This window comes from Bombus terrestris, chromosome 9, assembly GCF_910591885.1.
Source record: "Bombus terrestris chromosome 9, iyBomTerr1.2, whole genome shotgun sequence".
Classification (NCBI taxonomy): domain Eukaryota; kingdom Metazoa; phylum Arthropoda; class Insecta; order Hymenoptera; family Apidae; genus Bombus; species Bombus terrestris.
Window position 1 is genome coordinate 13,509,251 of NC_063277.1, and position 13,645 is coordinate 13,522,895.

A 13,645-nucleotide genomic window follows, 5' to 3' on the forward strand; every position below is an offset into this window, starting at 1 on the left:
TTAAGATTCGATAAGGTGCGAAACTATTTCGCATGCAAGAACCTTCGAAAGTTAAGTAATATCTTACGCTCGTAATTTTGCCGTAGCTGCAGTGCAGCTTTCAAAGCGAAATTCAACTATTCACTTGTTATTTTCATTCCATTCGATCGAATAAATTTTTCCTTCATGACTATGCAAACTTTCATTTCGGCGCTATATTTTCCCAGCGAAGTTTCTTATTTTACAAATGTCCCGTAGAACGGAACGCTGCATGTTTTTAACGTCACTCTACCTCTATATCAAATCGACCACCGTTTTTCATTTCCATTCTTTCGACAGAAGCCTGACTTGTGGTAATAAAAAAGAAGAATTATTTCTAGACAAACTAGCGTATATCGTTTTACTCATTCGAGCAAGATAAACGATACAGTTTCTTGATCGAGGAACTGCGTTTTATAATACGTCAAGCGAATAATATTTTTAAAACAGCGATAATTAAAATCACATAAATAATTTAAAGCGTATGAGAAATTTGAGAAATTGATAGGAGAAATTGAAGTGAACGTTAAACGTATAAAATTCTGCTGATGGGCAAAATGCTGGTGGATGTAATTCAAGAAACGGAACCTCGTTACATCGTCCACGTTTCACAGAACGTGTACCGCTCCTCGTCACTTTACCAGGACAAAGGGACAACAGGGAAACGCAGGGAGAAAAAGGGTGGAAGAATATTCGTGACACGGCGAAGCTTCTCTGCTACAGCTACGTGGGAAATTAACGGCGGGCGAGCTTAAAAATTCGGATTTAGCTGTGGCGCGTTGTTTCCTCGGAAAAAATTACGATCCAAGAATGAAAATCCATCGCCTCAAGCGGTCAAATGTCCTCTAACTGTTTTCTTTCACGGTTAAAATATTTTTTTTTTTTTTTTGTAATTCGCCATTAATTTGTATTCTTTGGACAAACTCAAATGTTACTGAAAAATCCCATTAAAGAGTCTTAAAAAACATAGTTTGCAAAATAATAGGTATAAACAGTGTACGATTAATTTACAATTAATCTTTAAATAAATCTGAAAACACATGCGAGGTGTTATTTAAGAAACGAAGAAAATCGGAAAATATTTAAAGATTACCGTAAATACTTATCCAAGAACCTCACAAAAATCAAGGGTAAGTATTTTTACTCTACTTGTCCCAGAGGTCCACAAGAAACATATCAGAAGCGAATTAGAGAATCTCCAGAGAGGATAGTCCTCGTAAATCCCACAAAGAGACTCTCTTCTTAAGGAAAGAAGCGGTTCGAATTCTCGAAAAAAGTTCACAGACGTTCCATTCGTGTCATATCCCGTTGGCTACAGCTCGACTCTTAATTACAGGAAGTTAACTCGCTTCGACAATTGGCTGCGCACTGAAATCTCGATTAATCTCCGCGAGCCACGTCTGCTGGTTCGCTCGTAGGAATACGTGCCTCCGGCCGGCAACGTCGTCCGACTCTCTCTCTCTCTCTCTCTCTCTCTCTCTAGCTCTTTGTCAGAGACGTCGAAGAATCGTGCTGACGTAACTGGAATATATTATCATAACGCGAGGAAGCGAGTATTATATTGGCGGCGCAGGGACGAGGATGGTGGCCGCCACTGTCACGGAAACGGAGGCAGAGTCAAGAATTTAGTTTGGTGAAACGGAAGACACGGCCATAATGAGTTTCCTATTAGATTTGGTCGCTACTGTTGCCTGGCAACCCGCTCTGACTTTCGATCCTCTCTACCTGGCCGCGCCAGCAAATACCGCGCTCTTTGATTTTATTTTCTTCCCTTTTTTCACTTTCCTTAGTCTCTCTTTCTAAAAGGTTTCTCTACGGGAGATACATCGAATCATTGCGAATTCAATGATCGAGGAATGTGAATTTGGGTTTACGTTCCTTTTTGATTTCTCAAACAAGCGATCGAATCTTTTGTCAGCTCCGAATTTGCCCAAGAAGAAATTTTAATGTCGAAATTAAATGATCTCGTACACGTAGTTTTTCGAATATGTTTATTATCGAATATGCTTATGCCTGATTATTTAACAAGATTAACAAATTTTAACGCGACTCGCTCAAGCACTGAAACAAATTGAAACAATAGACAAAGTCCGAGAAAGGAGTAGCTAGTTTCATTGCCTCATTCGACTGAGATGCACAGTCCGCATGCTAATGGCTACCGGCCGTCTCATCGGCGAGACGGGTCTTGTAATCCACGTTCGTACGACCTTACCGTTGCCAACTTCTGCACGCACGTAATTAAGGGAGCGTTCGAAGCGGTAACGATTGGCTCGCCTCTGTGATAGGTATGCCGGCCAGAGCTGCTGAATCTCCAGAAATTGGGTGACAAAGTTTAACTCGCTGACGTTCGTCAAGGGATCGAAATTAATTCGACCGACCCTTCCATGGTGGAGACGTTGACTATCGGAATTTTCTTCGCCTACGCTCGTTCTCACTATGACGAGGGTGGTTACTGGTCAATATCTGATAAAATTTCACGGTGAAAATGTTGATGAGGCTTTGATTGATTTGAGGATTATTGAAAATTGGTGTGTGTGTGTGTGTGTGATTGCTTAATTTTGGTTGCTTAATAGAAGAATTAATTAGGTTTTCCGGTAAGTTAGCAAGACGAACGTCAACAAATTATACACTTATGATAAAGAGGGAAGTGTGATAATGATAGCGAATGGTAAATTAAAATTTCTCTTTCCAATAATAGAGAAGAAAGAGGAGCGTAATTACTCACCTAAAATACCGAGTCTATAATTTATGGTGACGACGACGACACCCCCGTAGCTCGCCAGCACGCTGCCATCGTAGGGGTTGCCGCTGCTCCATTCATAGCTCTCGCCGTGCACGAACACGATCACCGGGTATCTCCTGCCTCCTCCGTCCCTCGCGCCAGCTGTAATCAATAAAATTATTCTCTGATCGATCGGCACTGCTGACACTTGATAGTTCACGTCGCGCATCCTTAAAGATCCATTTTTCAAAGGTGCCGTTCTATAAACTTTTGACGCCACCATAAAGGATTATCGGCAAGTTTGTCTACAGAATCTAACCGAACGTCTCTCTACCGTCGAATAGGTCGTCTATCTCGATAACAGGTTATCGAAAGTTCACGTACAGGTGGTTAATTACGAGCATATCAACGATATGAAGTAGAAAATTCCACGAGTACCGGAGATTGCAACTCATCGGAGGGTAAATGAAAATGTTCCCCGAGCAAAATCGAACGCCTTGTTACGGGTATCTTTGCACGCGGGCAAAAACGACAGCATTATCCCGGTCGTTTCCGTGTAATGACCGACCCGTAGAAAATATTAAGGTACCACCGGCGTGTACGGTGAACTCTCGTTAAAGCGAACGATGGTAACGTAAGTAGCTAAATTCTGTGTAACATTATTGACTGTGTTGCTACGTTGAAATGGAAACGACCTCATAATCATCGACGTCTGCCCGTTTCTCCACTAACGAGTACAAAATGAACCGAACGATAACAAAATTTCAGGCAGATAAGTTTCTGCGTGTGCGAGAGAAGGCATTAACTCGCAATATGTAACGTTTAAATAGTTAAGGATAGAATTCTTGGTATACAAGTGGCTAGAAACATTGTCTGTATGGCGACGCACGACGTATCGCATTCGAGGTAATTAAAACGAGGGTTCACGAACGCGAGCTGAGTACGTCAATCGGATTTAGTATGCTAATACAGGACTGGAACACACGTGAGCATGATCGCTGTGGCGAACAACAACCTCGGTCATAATTCAACAAATCACGCATTACCACACACGTCCCTGTGTGAGCTATAGTGTTCAAACGGCGCGATTCGATTTCCCTTCGTGCCGTTTTTCATCGAGAAATTGGCTGCCGCGAAGGGAAATGGAATCCAATAGGAGCTGGAATCTACAAAATGAATCCGACACGAAGAAGAATTTGGAAAGAGGATGATGTCTCTTCTGTTGAAGACTTCGCGCCAATGAAATTACGCGAGATAGAGCTTATTAAATACTTAATTCGACTCTCTTCCTTAGGGTTTTCCCTTTTTATTAATCGAATTGTGACCTCGTAAAGAGGAAAACCGTAACACTGGCAATTCGATTAGTCCTCTTGTAACTTTTAATGAAAAAGAGAAAATCTCCCACTAAACGGCGCCAGCACGCGATATTCACTTCCGCCTTTCCCTCCTTTCTCCTCCTCACTCGGTCAAACAAAGTTTCAGAGGGAGGAAAGTCGATTCGCATAAATTCCTTTCTTCCTGTCACTCTCGTGAAACGTTTTGTCTTTCACTAACAATGGGTAAACGATTACGATAGAATAGCCGAGAATTGGTTCAAACAGGTTCGATAATGCTTCTGCTCATTAAACAAAGACTCTTTAATGAAGAGGTGGAACAATGTCAAGCGATGAATCATGCGAAAATGCGATCAAATCGTAATAAAATCCTATTGTCGGATACGATCAAACGATCACTAAATGCGTAACAGTAAGAAATCGCACAATGGCAAAAAGTCGAGAAGGGTGGCAGAGACGACGATAGGAAAACGTGGAAGGTTAATTTCATCTAAATGAAAATTCTCAATGAAATACAATCCCTCGTAATAACTCGACTTTTATATTTGTAATTGCCCGTTTCTCAATACTTGGTTTCTTCTAAAGTTCCACTTAGCTTCTATCCTTTCCATTTCTCTCTTTCTCTTCCCTCTTCTTTACAATGGTTCTCTTCTGATTGTTTCGCCCGTTACTCAAGCTCTTTTCTTTGATCTCCTTTCTCTTATCTTATCTTCTTAAAATCGTCTGTCGTTTTCCTTTATTCCTCCGTGTTCCGTCGCGTAACACCGTCTCGGACCTGTGCTTCTGAAATATTTCGCACAGCGAACCGCGTTGCTTATCCGGCGATACGTTCTCGGCTCAATTTTATCTGGCGCTTTATTAAGCCGTTTTTTGTACCCGTTACTTCACGTTGTGCAACTTTACGGAGCAGATATTTTCCCTTCTCCAAAACAAGTTTTCTTGGCGTAGCGATTTAACCCGAGTCAAACGGCAAACAAGAAATTTATTTTCAATTTATACCCTATGCCACTTTTTTCAATGTTACATATATAAGAAACTGTCGCGAGTCGATCTTAGATCCTCGATCAACGCCAGTCGCCTGTTTTCTCCACGAAGGATGAGAACTGACGTCGAGAAATATTGTCCAGAGCGCGTAAGGACCAACGTTACAAGGATGGATTTAATCGATGTGCAAATTTGCTCGATCGAAATTTTTCATCCGGTAGTTTGGCCGATCCTCGGATGACGCATTCGGTGTTCCACCGCGTGTCAGGCGGCGTTAAGGCGCGCGCGGGACATTCGATTTTATCGGGCGGGCGCGATACATTATTTCAGCCGGTGAATAAATTTGCCAGAGCACTGTCAATATTTGATACGATGTGCAAACAGTTTCGTGTGCCGGCAACGCCTCTAACGTACTTTACATATTCATAAAGCCGCGTGTTCGACTGTTTCAACGGGAGTTGCTGAACGGGAATGTTATCAATCGTAACGACGACGACTTTCCTCCTTAATCGCTTTATTTTTTAGATGCTTCTTCGACGAATATCTTTGTCTTGATAGCTTCCCTTAATTATAAAGATAAATAATGTCTCTTATTCGATAAATAAAAATTAAAAAGCATCTATTTGTGTTAGCTAATGGAAAATGAAAAGTAGTTTGTCATGGCATTGATAGGTGTTCAAATACAAAAGATTTGTCCTATTGGAACGACGATTTCTCAAAGTAGAGGAGGATTTTCTATCCGTTGCGCTTCATAGTCTCGCGAGCTTCCGCAGAGATCGTGTTCCTTGATACAAATGGCAACGTATCTCTAAAAAGTATTTCATGGGGCTTGGACGTAAGAAAGCAGAAAATGGAAGAGATACGATCGAGCTGCAGGTTTCCGAGGCGAACTCAATTTCTAAATGCAATGTCGTCGCTTTAGGATTGCGCGGTCCTTCTTTCTTGGAAAACGCGTTGAGAAACAGATTACGTTTGTTCGATAAGTCATCGTGATAATGTTTCACCGTGTTTACATCGTGAAAATCTTTTTCCGAATTAATTGAATGTAAATGCAGGCGTGAAATTTTTCCAGTAATAGACTTTCCCTTTAGCTTATCCTTCACGATGAATGATCTCACCGAAAGCAACGATAGCTTTAGAATTCTTAGCATTATTTTGTCTCCTATTTACGGAAAGTTGGGCCGGATAGGGGAGGGAGGGGACAAGAGGAGCAGGAAACTTTTTATTACTTCCGAATTGAATTCTATACATCTCCCAATTGGCATTTCGTAGAAGTGGCTTCGTCGCCACGGTAATCGCTCAGCAATCTACATCCGCCGTACTTGACGTGTATCTCCGACGTATCCCCTTTTCAAACAATGAAACCAGCTTCCTTTGCCGTGCTATAGGAAATTTCCAAATAGCTTCGAGATTCTCATTCCTTCAGATTTCCTGTTATTTCTTCATATTTCGTTCTTGTCTGTGGGCCATAAAGTAAAAAGGTTCTGCAGTTTTAGAAACTTGTCAGCAGAGCTTACGTAACAGGTTCTGCCATAAACACGAGATATTCTAAGCACAGCCGATGTCAAGAGAATTACCCGTGTTCAAGAATCGGTTGCCAGTCTAGGCAACTCGTGGAAGTTGATGTAGCCTGAAGCCCTTTGGCTGGAGTAACATCGTTGCAATCTAAGTTCTACCATACCTAAAGCTAAATTAGTCGTGAAATATTCTCGCGTATAACTTGTTGGTATACGCCTCGATTTTTTCCCAGCACGATAGTTGACTAGGAACTCGACCTAAAAACCCAGTTCGTGCGATCGATTGACTGAGTAAATCGAAGTTGCCGATCGCATGAACACACCGCGATTCTAATATTTAGATAATTGCGGCTCGACAGAGATGTTAGTGTTATCTAAGTCTACAGACACGGTTACCGATAACGTCGGTTGCATCAACGTTGAAACCCTCTGTTAGGTTAACGATCTTTGCTACGAATTCTGCTGTTCCTCTGATTCTAAATAGCGCTAGTAATTCTGCGCGGAATACTCCGGTTCGGCGCTGAGCACCAAACTATTCGGCCACTGCGTCATACCCTCGGAACAATCGGATTTTGTATGCAGCCGGCAGAACCGCGTTTTCATCGACGCGCCCTTTCCGCCGAATGGTCCGCGGCCCTGACAATGCACTCGTGGGAATATTACGAGATATAAACTAGACTAACACGATGTAATTCTGCTTAGCATGCTAACTGCGTGTTCGACTGTAAGTCCAAGCGTAGGGTGGCCACCTTTATCCCGGGAACAATCTGAAACTGTTCTCCACTACGTACTATATCGTTCCGTTTTCAGCTGTTTTCTCATGTTCCCCTCCAAGCCTTTGTCAACACTGTATCTTCGTTATATTCACGGAGAAGAAATTGCGATAAGATAAGTGGATTTTGGTAGAATGTTTGTGAATTCTTAGCGGCGAAGCTCGAAAAGGAATGGCGCTGATTCTCCGACTTCCGCATTGTTCCATTACTTTGACCTTTTCCTTATCCCTGATCCTCGTCTGCTCAACTTTTTTCCTATTCAGCATTTTCGAAGGGTGCCACCCTTCGCGTCGCGCGTTTCTCGTAGATATGAAAAATAATGGACCGTTGTTTATCTATATCGCGAAACTTCTTCCTCTTATGATATTTTTTTCTTTACGATCTTACGATCTTGCGATATTTACGAGAGTATTTTTGATAATTATTTATTTCATTTATTTTTATCGGTCCTTTACGAAACACATCGAATACAATGATTTATTATCATATTTCTTTTACCCCTTTTGGAAAATCGAAACATCTACCTCATCCTTCGCTGCAATCTACACGTTGATCGCCAACAGAGAGAATATTCATGAACACATCCCATGGATCACGCGCGACCGATTCACCGCTGAAAGCGAGCCATTTCAATTTTCTCAATCGGAAGAGAAAAATCGGTGGTTGCGAAGTGGCGCCGATGGAATCACCGGCCCGACACAAACTTGGGGGAAGATCCGGCCGATTGTTTTTCCGGAATCCTCCGGAGAGTGGCTTCCGCGGGACGACCTACATTTCGCTAGTTCGCTGACACGTCGAGATATAGAGACGTTTTCCAACTTCGGTGTCCCTCCAACAAACATCCTGGCACACAGGATGAAACGTGCGTTTCCTTCTTCTTTTTTTTCTTTAAACAGGCTTGAAACAAATTTCAGAGCATGAACTTACGCTTTTACCTCGTTCGACTGCTCTAGGTGGAAAAACAGACTGACAGAGAGTTTCAAAGGTGTGAACGATGGATGATGTCGTTTCGTCTGAAGTTTCTCCTCGTCGAGGAACCGCGAGAGTATCGACGTCTCTTTTAGGGATTGATTTTTGCTTCGTTGATAGCCCTGGGGTTGGAATTTTTGGGAACAGAAATGAAATGCAGATGAATGTATGGAAAAGAGGGAAAAACGTTTGGTGCCGCGAAACGAGTTCGTGCACGATCGTTTGAAGAGAATTCGAACGCTTTTGTAGGAGCCACCGCCTATGGGGAGGAAAAAAGCAGAGAGTTATATGTTACCGCGCAGTTCGATGCTTGTCAAATAGACTTTTCACTCGGAGTTCGACGAGTTGGGAATGAGTCTCTTGATGCGAGAGAAACGCTAGCCGTGTGCGATCGGTTCCGAAGTAATTCCCAGAAGTTTGTAGAAGTAATACGTGGATGCTCGTCGAGAACCAGATAACAGGCATCCATTTGTCGAATGAACTTGGAAAAACAGCCCTCTAAAATGCCGAGGTGGCATGAATTTGGGGAAACATTCTGGCCCATAACCACGAACCGGCAGACAACTTTCTTCTTGGTGCAAAACACGATCGATCAAAGCTCATGTTTTCATGATCTTTCACGTGCTCGACGGGAGAAGATGAAATGGAGTAACAGATGGTTGGCCATCAGGGTTAAATGAGCACGCCGCACAGAGAGAATGGAATGGAAACGACGGGGATGAAACGTTGCTTATACGAAAATGATGCACGAGAGGGTTGCTTAGTGGGAATGCTTTGGAAGGGGAAACGTCGACGAAACCGAGCGACACGCTGTACAACGTCGATGGGACGGATTCCCTTCCGTCGCTTTGCGTCCTCGGCGAAATAAGACAAGAAGAAAACGGCAGCAAAAGGCCCCGCAGGAAATGTCAACTTTTTTATTAAATATCTCGCGCACCGGCGCCCAAGAAAACTGGCTGGCGCGAAGCGAAACGAATTGGATACGCTCCTCCTCGTCGTCGTCGTCAATCGAGTTTCGCATTCCCACCCTTCGTTCCCTTGTCAGGCGGCCGTGTTTCAACGTCGCGACTCTTGGCCTTCGATTTAACGATACCTTATTTCAACCGTATCTTCCAGCTTTCCGTTCTCGTACGTCTGTAGAAATTCTCGACTATTTTTCATTCAGAATGAAACTGTCGATCCAACGGTTTGGAAAAAGAAGGCATTGTTAACGAAGGAATAGCAGGGCAAAGGTAATATTAGCACGTCGTGTGAGATACTGTATGTGTACCTTTGAGCTTTCTGTTCTCGCGTGTTTGTGAAAGATTTTGGTTACTTTTCGTTTAGAATGAATCTGTCGGTTTTAGGATTTAATACTGAAGCGAATGCGTTAACGAAGAAATAGGAAGGTAAAGGTAATATTAGCACGTCGAATGAGATATTATAATCAATTTACAAATTTTCGTTAACCCACTAGCGTTATTAATTATTTCGAGGATGGAGGATGGAGTAACAATGTTAACATTAAACGTTTACTGTTCGCGTTAAAAACGACCGTATATCAACCCAGCTAAATACCACGTATACAAGTCTTCGTTATTTACACATAAATTTCATTATGAAGTTAAATAAATCCCGGTGCTTCGGAAATCTAGCAAAGCGTGTAAATTATTTACATAACATTTAATTAAACTTATCCAGGTAGATTGCAAAAGCACAAGTTATAGTTACTTCGAATCGCTAATTCAGATTCTTATTCAGTCGCTATTAAAAATATATTCATCTACACAGATACGTAATATATGTAATCCTAAGAGCGTGTGCGTTTCTTTTTATACGTAGTAATGAGAGGCACGATAGAAGGTGGTTTATAAACGTGGAAGTAATAGCTTACAGAAACAGAAACCGAACTCATTGGGAAAAGCTTTGATGACGCACGAGGTTTACCCATGTATTGAAACTCTCGACTATTTTTTATTCAGTATGGAACTGTATACGTATACGTACATATACGTATATACCGTATACGTGCGTCATAACCAGATTTAACAAAAAAACTTTGCAATAACGTGCGCACACGTTAGGGGAAAAGGCTCACGAGTTGTTTAAAAGTTATTTTCGCGATCGACCTTAGTCGCTCGTATATCTTATTTTACGTCAATCGTCATCCGAAACGAAACACTGTAAATCATCGAAGAAGAAAAATATCGAGTGGAAAAATATATGCGGATTTCTACCTATCCGGCTAGTCGTCGTTCCAAATTCCCGCGTCCTTTGAGCGTGCACCGTCTTCTTGCGGGTAATATTTCCACGTATAATATTCTGTTCGACTAATCAAATCGCGCGAAACCAAAAATCTTCGAGTTCCAACCACGTTTGCACGAGGTAAGACCGCGAAGAGTTTCTCGAGAAAAGGGTCTGGAGTAGCTCGTTCATCCTCGAGCATACTCGAGTCATTAATTAACCGGCGCATTATAAAATCCCTTCTCTTCGTTCCGGCTAGTAGGCGATTCCCTTTCAGGGAGAGTGGCTCGCGCGAGTATTCGGCGCGGGTTCGCGCGGTCTGAAAGCCATTGAGAAGGCCACACGGTTAACGGTAGATTTAACCGGACAATGAACTGCGAAAGCAACAAGCTCGGCTGCGGATGTAATGTAACACTCTATGCCGCAGCCTGGGCAGTGACACGACCAGGATTATGGCGTTCAGATAAGGACGATGATGGCGCGCTTATCACCACTGTGATCACCGTGCGTGCGTGGGAGCGGAGCGGCGTGCTCGTCGAGATAATACCACTCTCGTTGTTGTTACAGTTGCAAAAGAACGGTAAGAGGTTGATAAGGTTAGCGATAGTGATGGTTTCCGGTATAGTAAAAGGAAATCCTCCGAAGACGATCGCAGAATGACGTAAGAGGTACAGTTGGTGGATAGTGGATTTGTCTTACGGTTGCGAAAATGCATTCGCGCGATGAAAGAAATTATAGATGGGAGAAATGTTAAGGAACACCATAGAAGACGTATGGGTGAACCTGGAAATTACATATATCGTGATATATCACGTTGAAATTCACCCGGTCGTGGGTGAAATTCAAAAGGTCGGCACGAATAAAGGAATCGATGGAGTTTGAAATTTGGATGGGAGCCAATTTACGACTGCGTGAAATATGGAACGGGAAGATTTACAATTGCATAGAGCCGTTGACGTCGACAAATCACCGGTGATATCGAATAAAAATTAAATAAACCAGTGTCCAGAAAAAGTGACGATATTTTAAGATCTAATAGACGCTTAAGTGAAAATATTATGTTTTGCATTTCGAAATGAAAAATCCCGCGTGAATGCGATTCGTATATTTCCCCCATCCCCGTAGCACGGCGTACGTCATGGCCACGTCTTTAGATGGTCACAGAATGGTGCCAGATACGTAGAAGGGAGAGAAGGGACGTGGAGTTTTCTGGGGTGCGCATTTTCACGGCAATCGTGGTAATTTTCCCCGAGGGTAGAGCAGTGCCTTTCGAGCTCGCCGTCGCCCACAGCCTGCCAGACTTATGCTAATTAAATCGAGCGACCGCGTTGAAAGGGATATACGGTTAAAAATGAAATACATCTGCCTGTTTTGTTCATGAACGAGGCCAAAAGCAACGTCATGAAGAGTCTCGCGTTTCCGTCCTTCCTTAATGCCCTTCGTAAAAAAGTCCTTTCGATTTTAAGCCATTTAAGTTTTAAAAAAACGTATGCTAATTTTCAGCTTTGTCTGCGTAATTAAACATGTAAATCCTGGTTGTGTTATGGTTATGATTTTTCCTCGCATATTTATGAATGGCATTTGTCTTGCTATCACAGCGAAATGAATTAAAAAAAGGAAAAGACTACGAGGAGATGATTACGTCTGACGAACGCAATTAACGAGGTACGAAAGTATAGCGGTTCGGGGACGCGGTTAATTCCCAATTGATATAAAATGTCAGAGAGATCAAGGGTACGTCCACGATCGATACTTTAGTCAGCTAGAAAAATTCCAGACAGACTCGTAATGAAATTAAATTCCCTCGTTGTATTGTGCACGCTTGTGCGAACGCACTACCAATTGCACGAGTTGGCGTTTCCATTTTCACCCACGTTTCCACGAATATTTTAATTCCGCCGTGGTGAAAGGAGTCGGAGAATTAAATAGGAAGCCGTGGCAACGAGTCGTGGTTGAAATTACATCGGGCACTTGTCTCCAACCTAAAGGTACCACGCGTTTCCGCTTTTGATCACGATGCCTATTATTCGATAGTACGTACTTTGTTTCGCGAAATATCCGTTGGTCCATCGACTAGCCCATCGCAGTATCGTACGTTACCGTTTAAAGGAATTAAGATCAACTAGCGTTTCATCGCTTGACGGGAAATCAAGTTTTCAACTACGAGCTGTTGCTTAAATAATTTCGCACCTTTGAAGCTGTGCGTTGTATAAGATTGAACACGCTTCCGTAGGGAAATACTTTTGGCAAGCTACTAGAAATAGTCGCTTGGAGCAAAAAATATGACAGGGAAGAAATATGTAATTTATTATTCAAATGTGCACGAGGAAGAAAATTTGAAGGCAGAACCGTATTAAGAGAAGAAACATGGAAATACGGAACACTTTCCATATCCTGAACGTTTCGAGCTTCTCAAGGTATTCGATTCGTTTTCCGTTTCACGCAAAACGTAAGTTAGCGAACATATTTGAATCGCATACTTCCTTCTTCGAGCTGTCCGTTATTTTCACCGAGAGAAGTTGCGATGCCGTTGGTTCGACTTCTATTCGCGGAAATTAGAAGCAAACGGAATAACGAGGATGTCCGTGTCGTAACTCATCAGGTTTCTATCGTGCAAAATCGCGATATTTAAAAAGCAGCGAATCCTCGAAACGAAGCAAAGAGTCGAGTAAAGAGCGGAGAATCAAGAGCCAGAATTTCAGAGCAAAGCTTTTCTTCCGTTTCCTTCCTACCTTACCTAACCTTTCGAAGATACAATGTACCCGTAATTAAAGCGTGTATCTAAAGCTGGCATAACGGTCGACCTCTGTGAATCGAATCGGCGAGGTCGAATGACCGGTGAATTCGTGCCTCGAACGTATCTTCGTGCGTCGCTGCCATCAGCAATGGTGGCCTACTTTCTTATCATAATTGTCCCGCCTTAGAGCCTTTATGATCCGGTAATGCCATCCAATCTGCCGCGATTACTCTTGCAGCAGCCACGAAATTGAACGAATTAAGGAACACGTCTCTGGCAGGGGTTGAAGGAGCCACCTCCCCCGCCCTTTATTCGTATCTCTCATTTACACGAGCGCGTGTGCAGCCTCTTTTAGCGTCTCTGACCTT

The 13,645-nt window shown here is 42.7% G+C and overlaps 1 protein-coding gene across 1 annotated transcript in view; it reads right to left on the reverse strand.

Annotated features, from left to right (window-relative positions):
* Nucleotides 1-13,645, reverse strand: part of LOC100649027 (neuroligin-4, X-linked) — a 224,768-nt gene that overhangs the window by 35,615 nt on the left and 175,508 nt on the right. Inside the window, exon 2 of the mRNA XM_012311993.3 lies at nucleotides 2,744-2,902. Within this exon, the coding sequence (XP_012167383.1) occupies nucleotides 2,744-2,902 (159 nt within the window). The remainder of the gene's footprint in view (nucleotides 1-2,743; nucleotides 2,903-13,645) is intronic.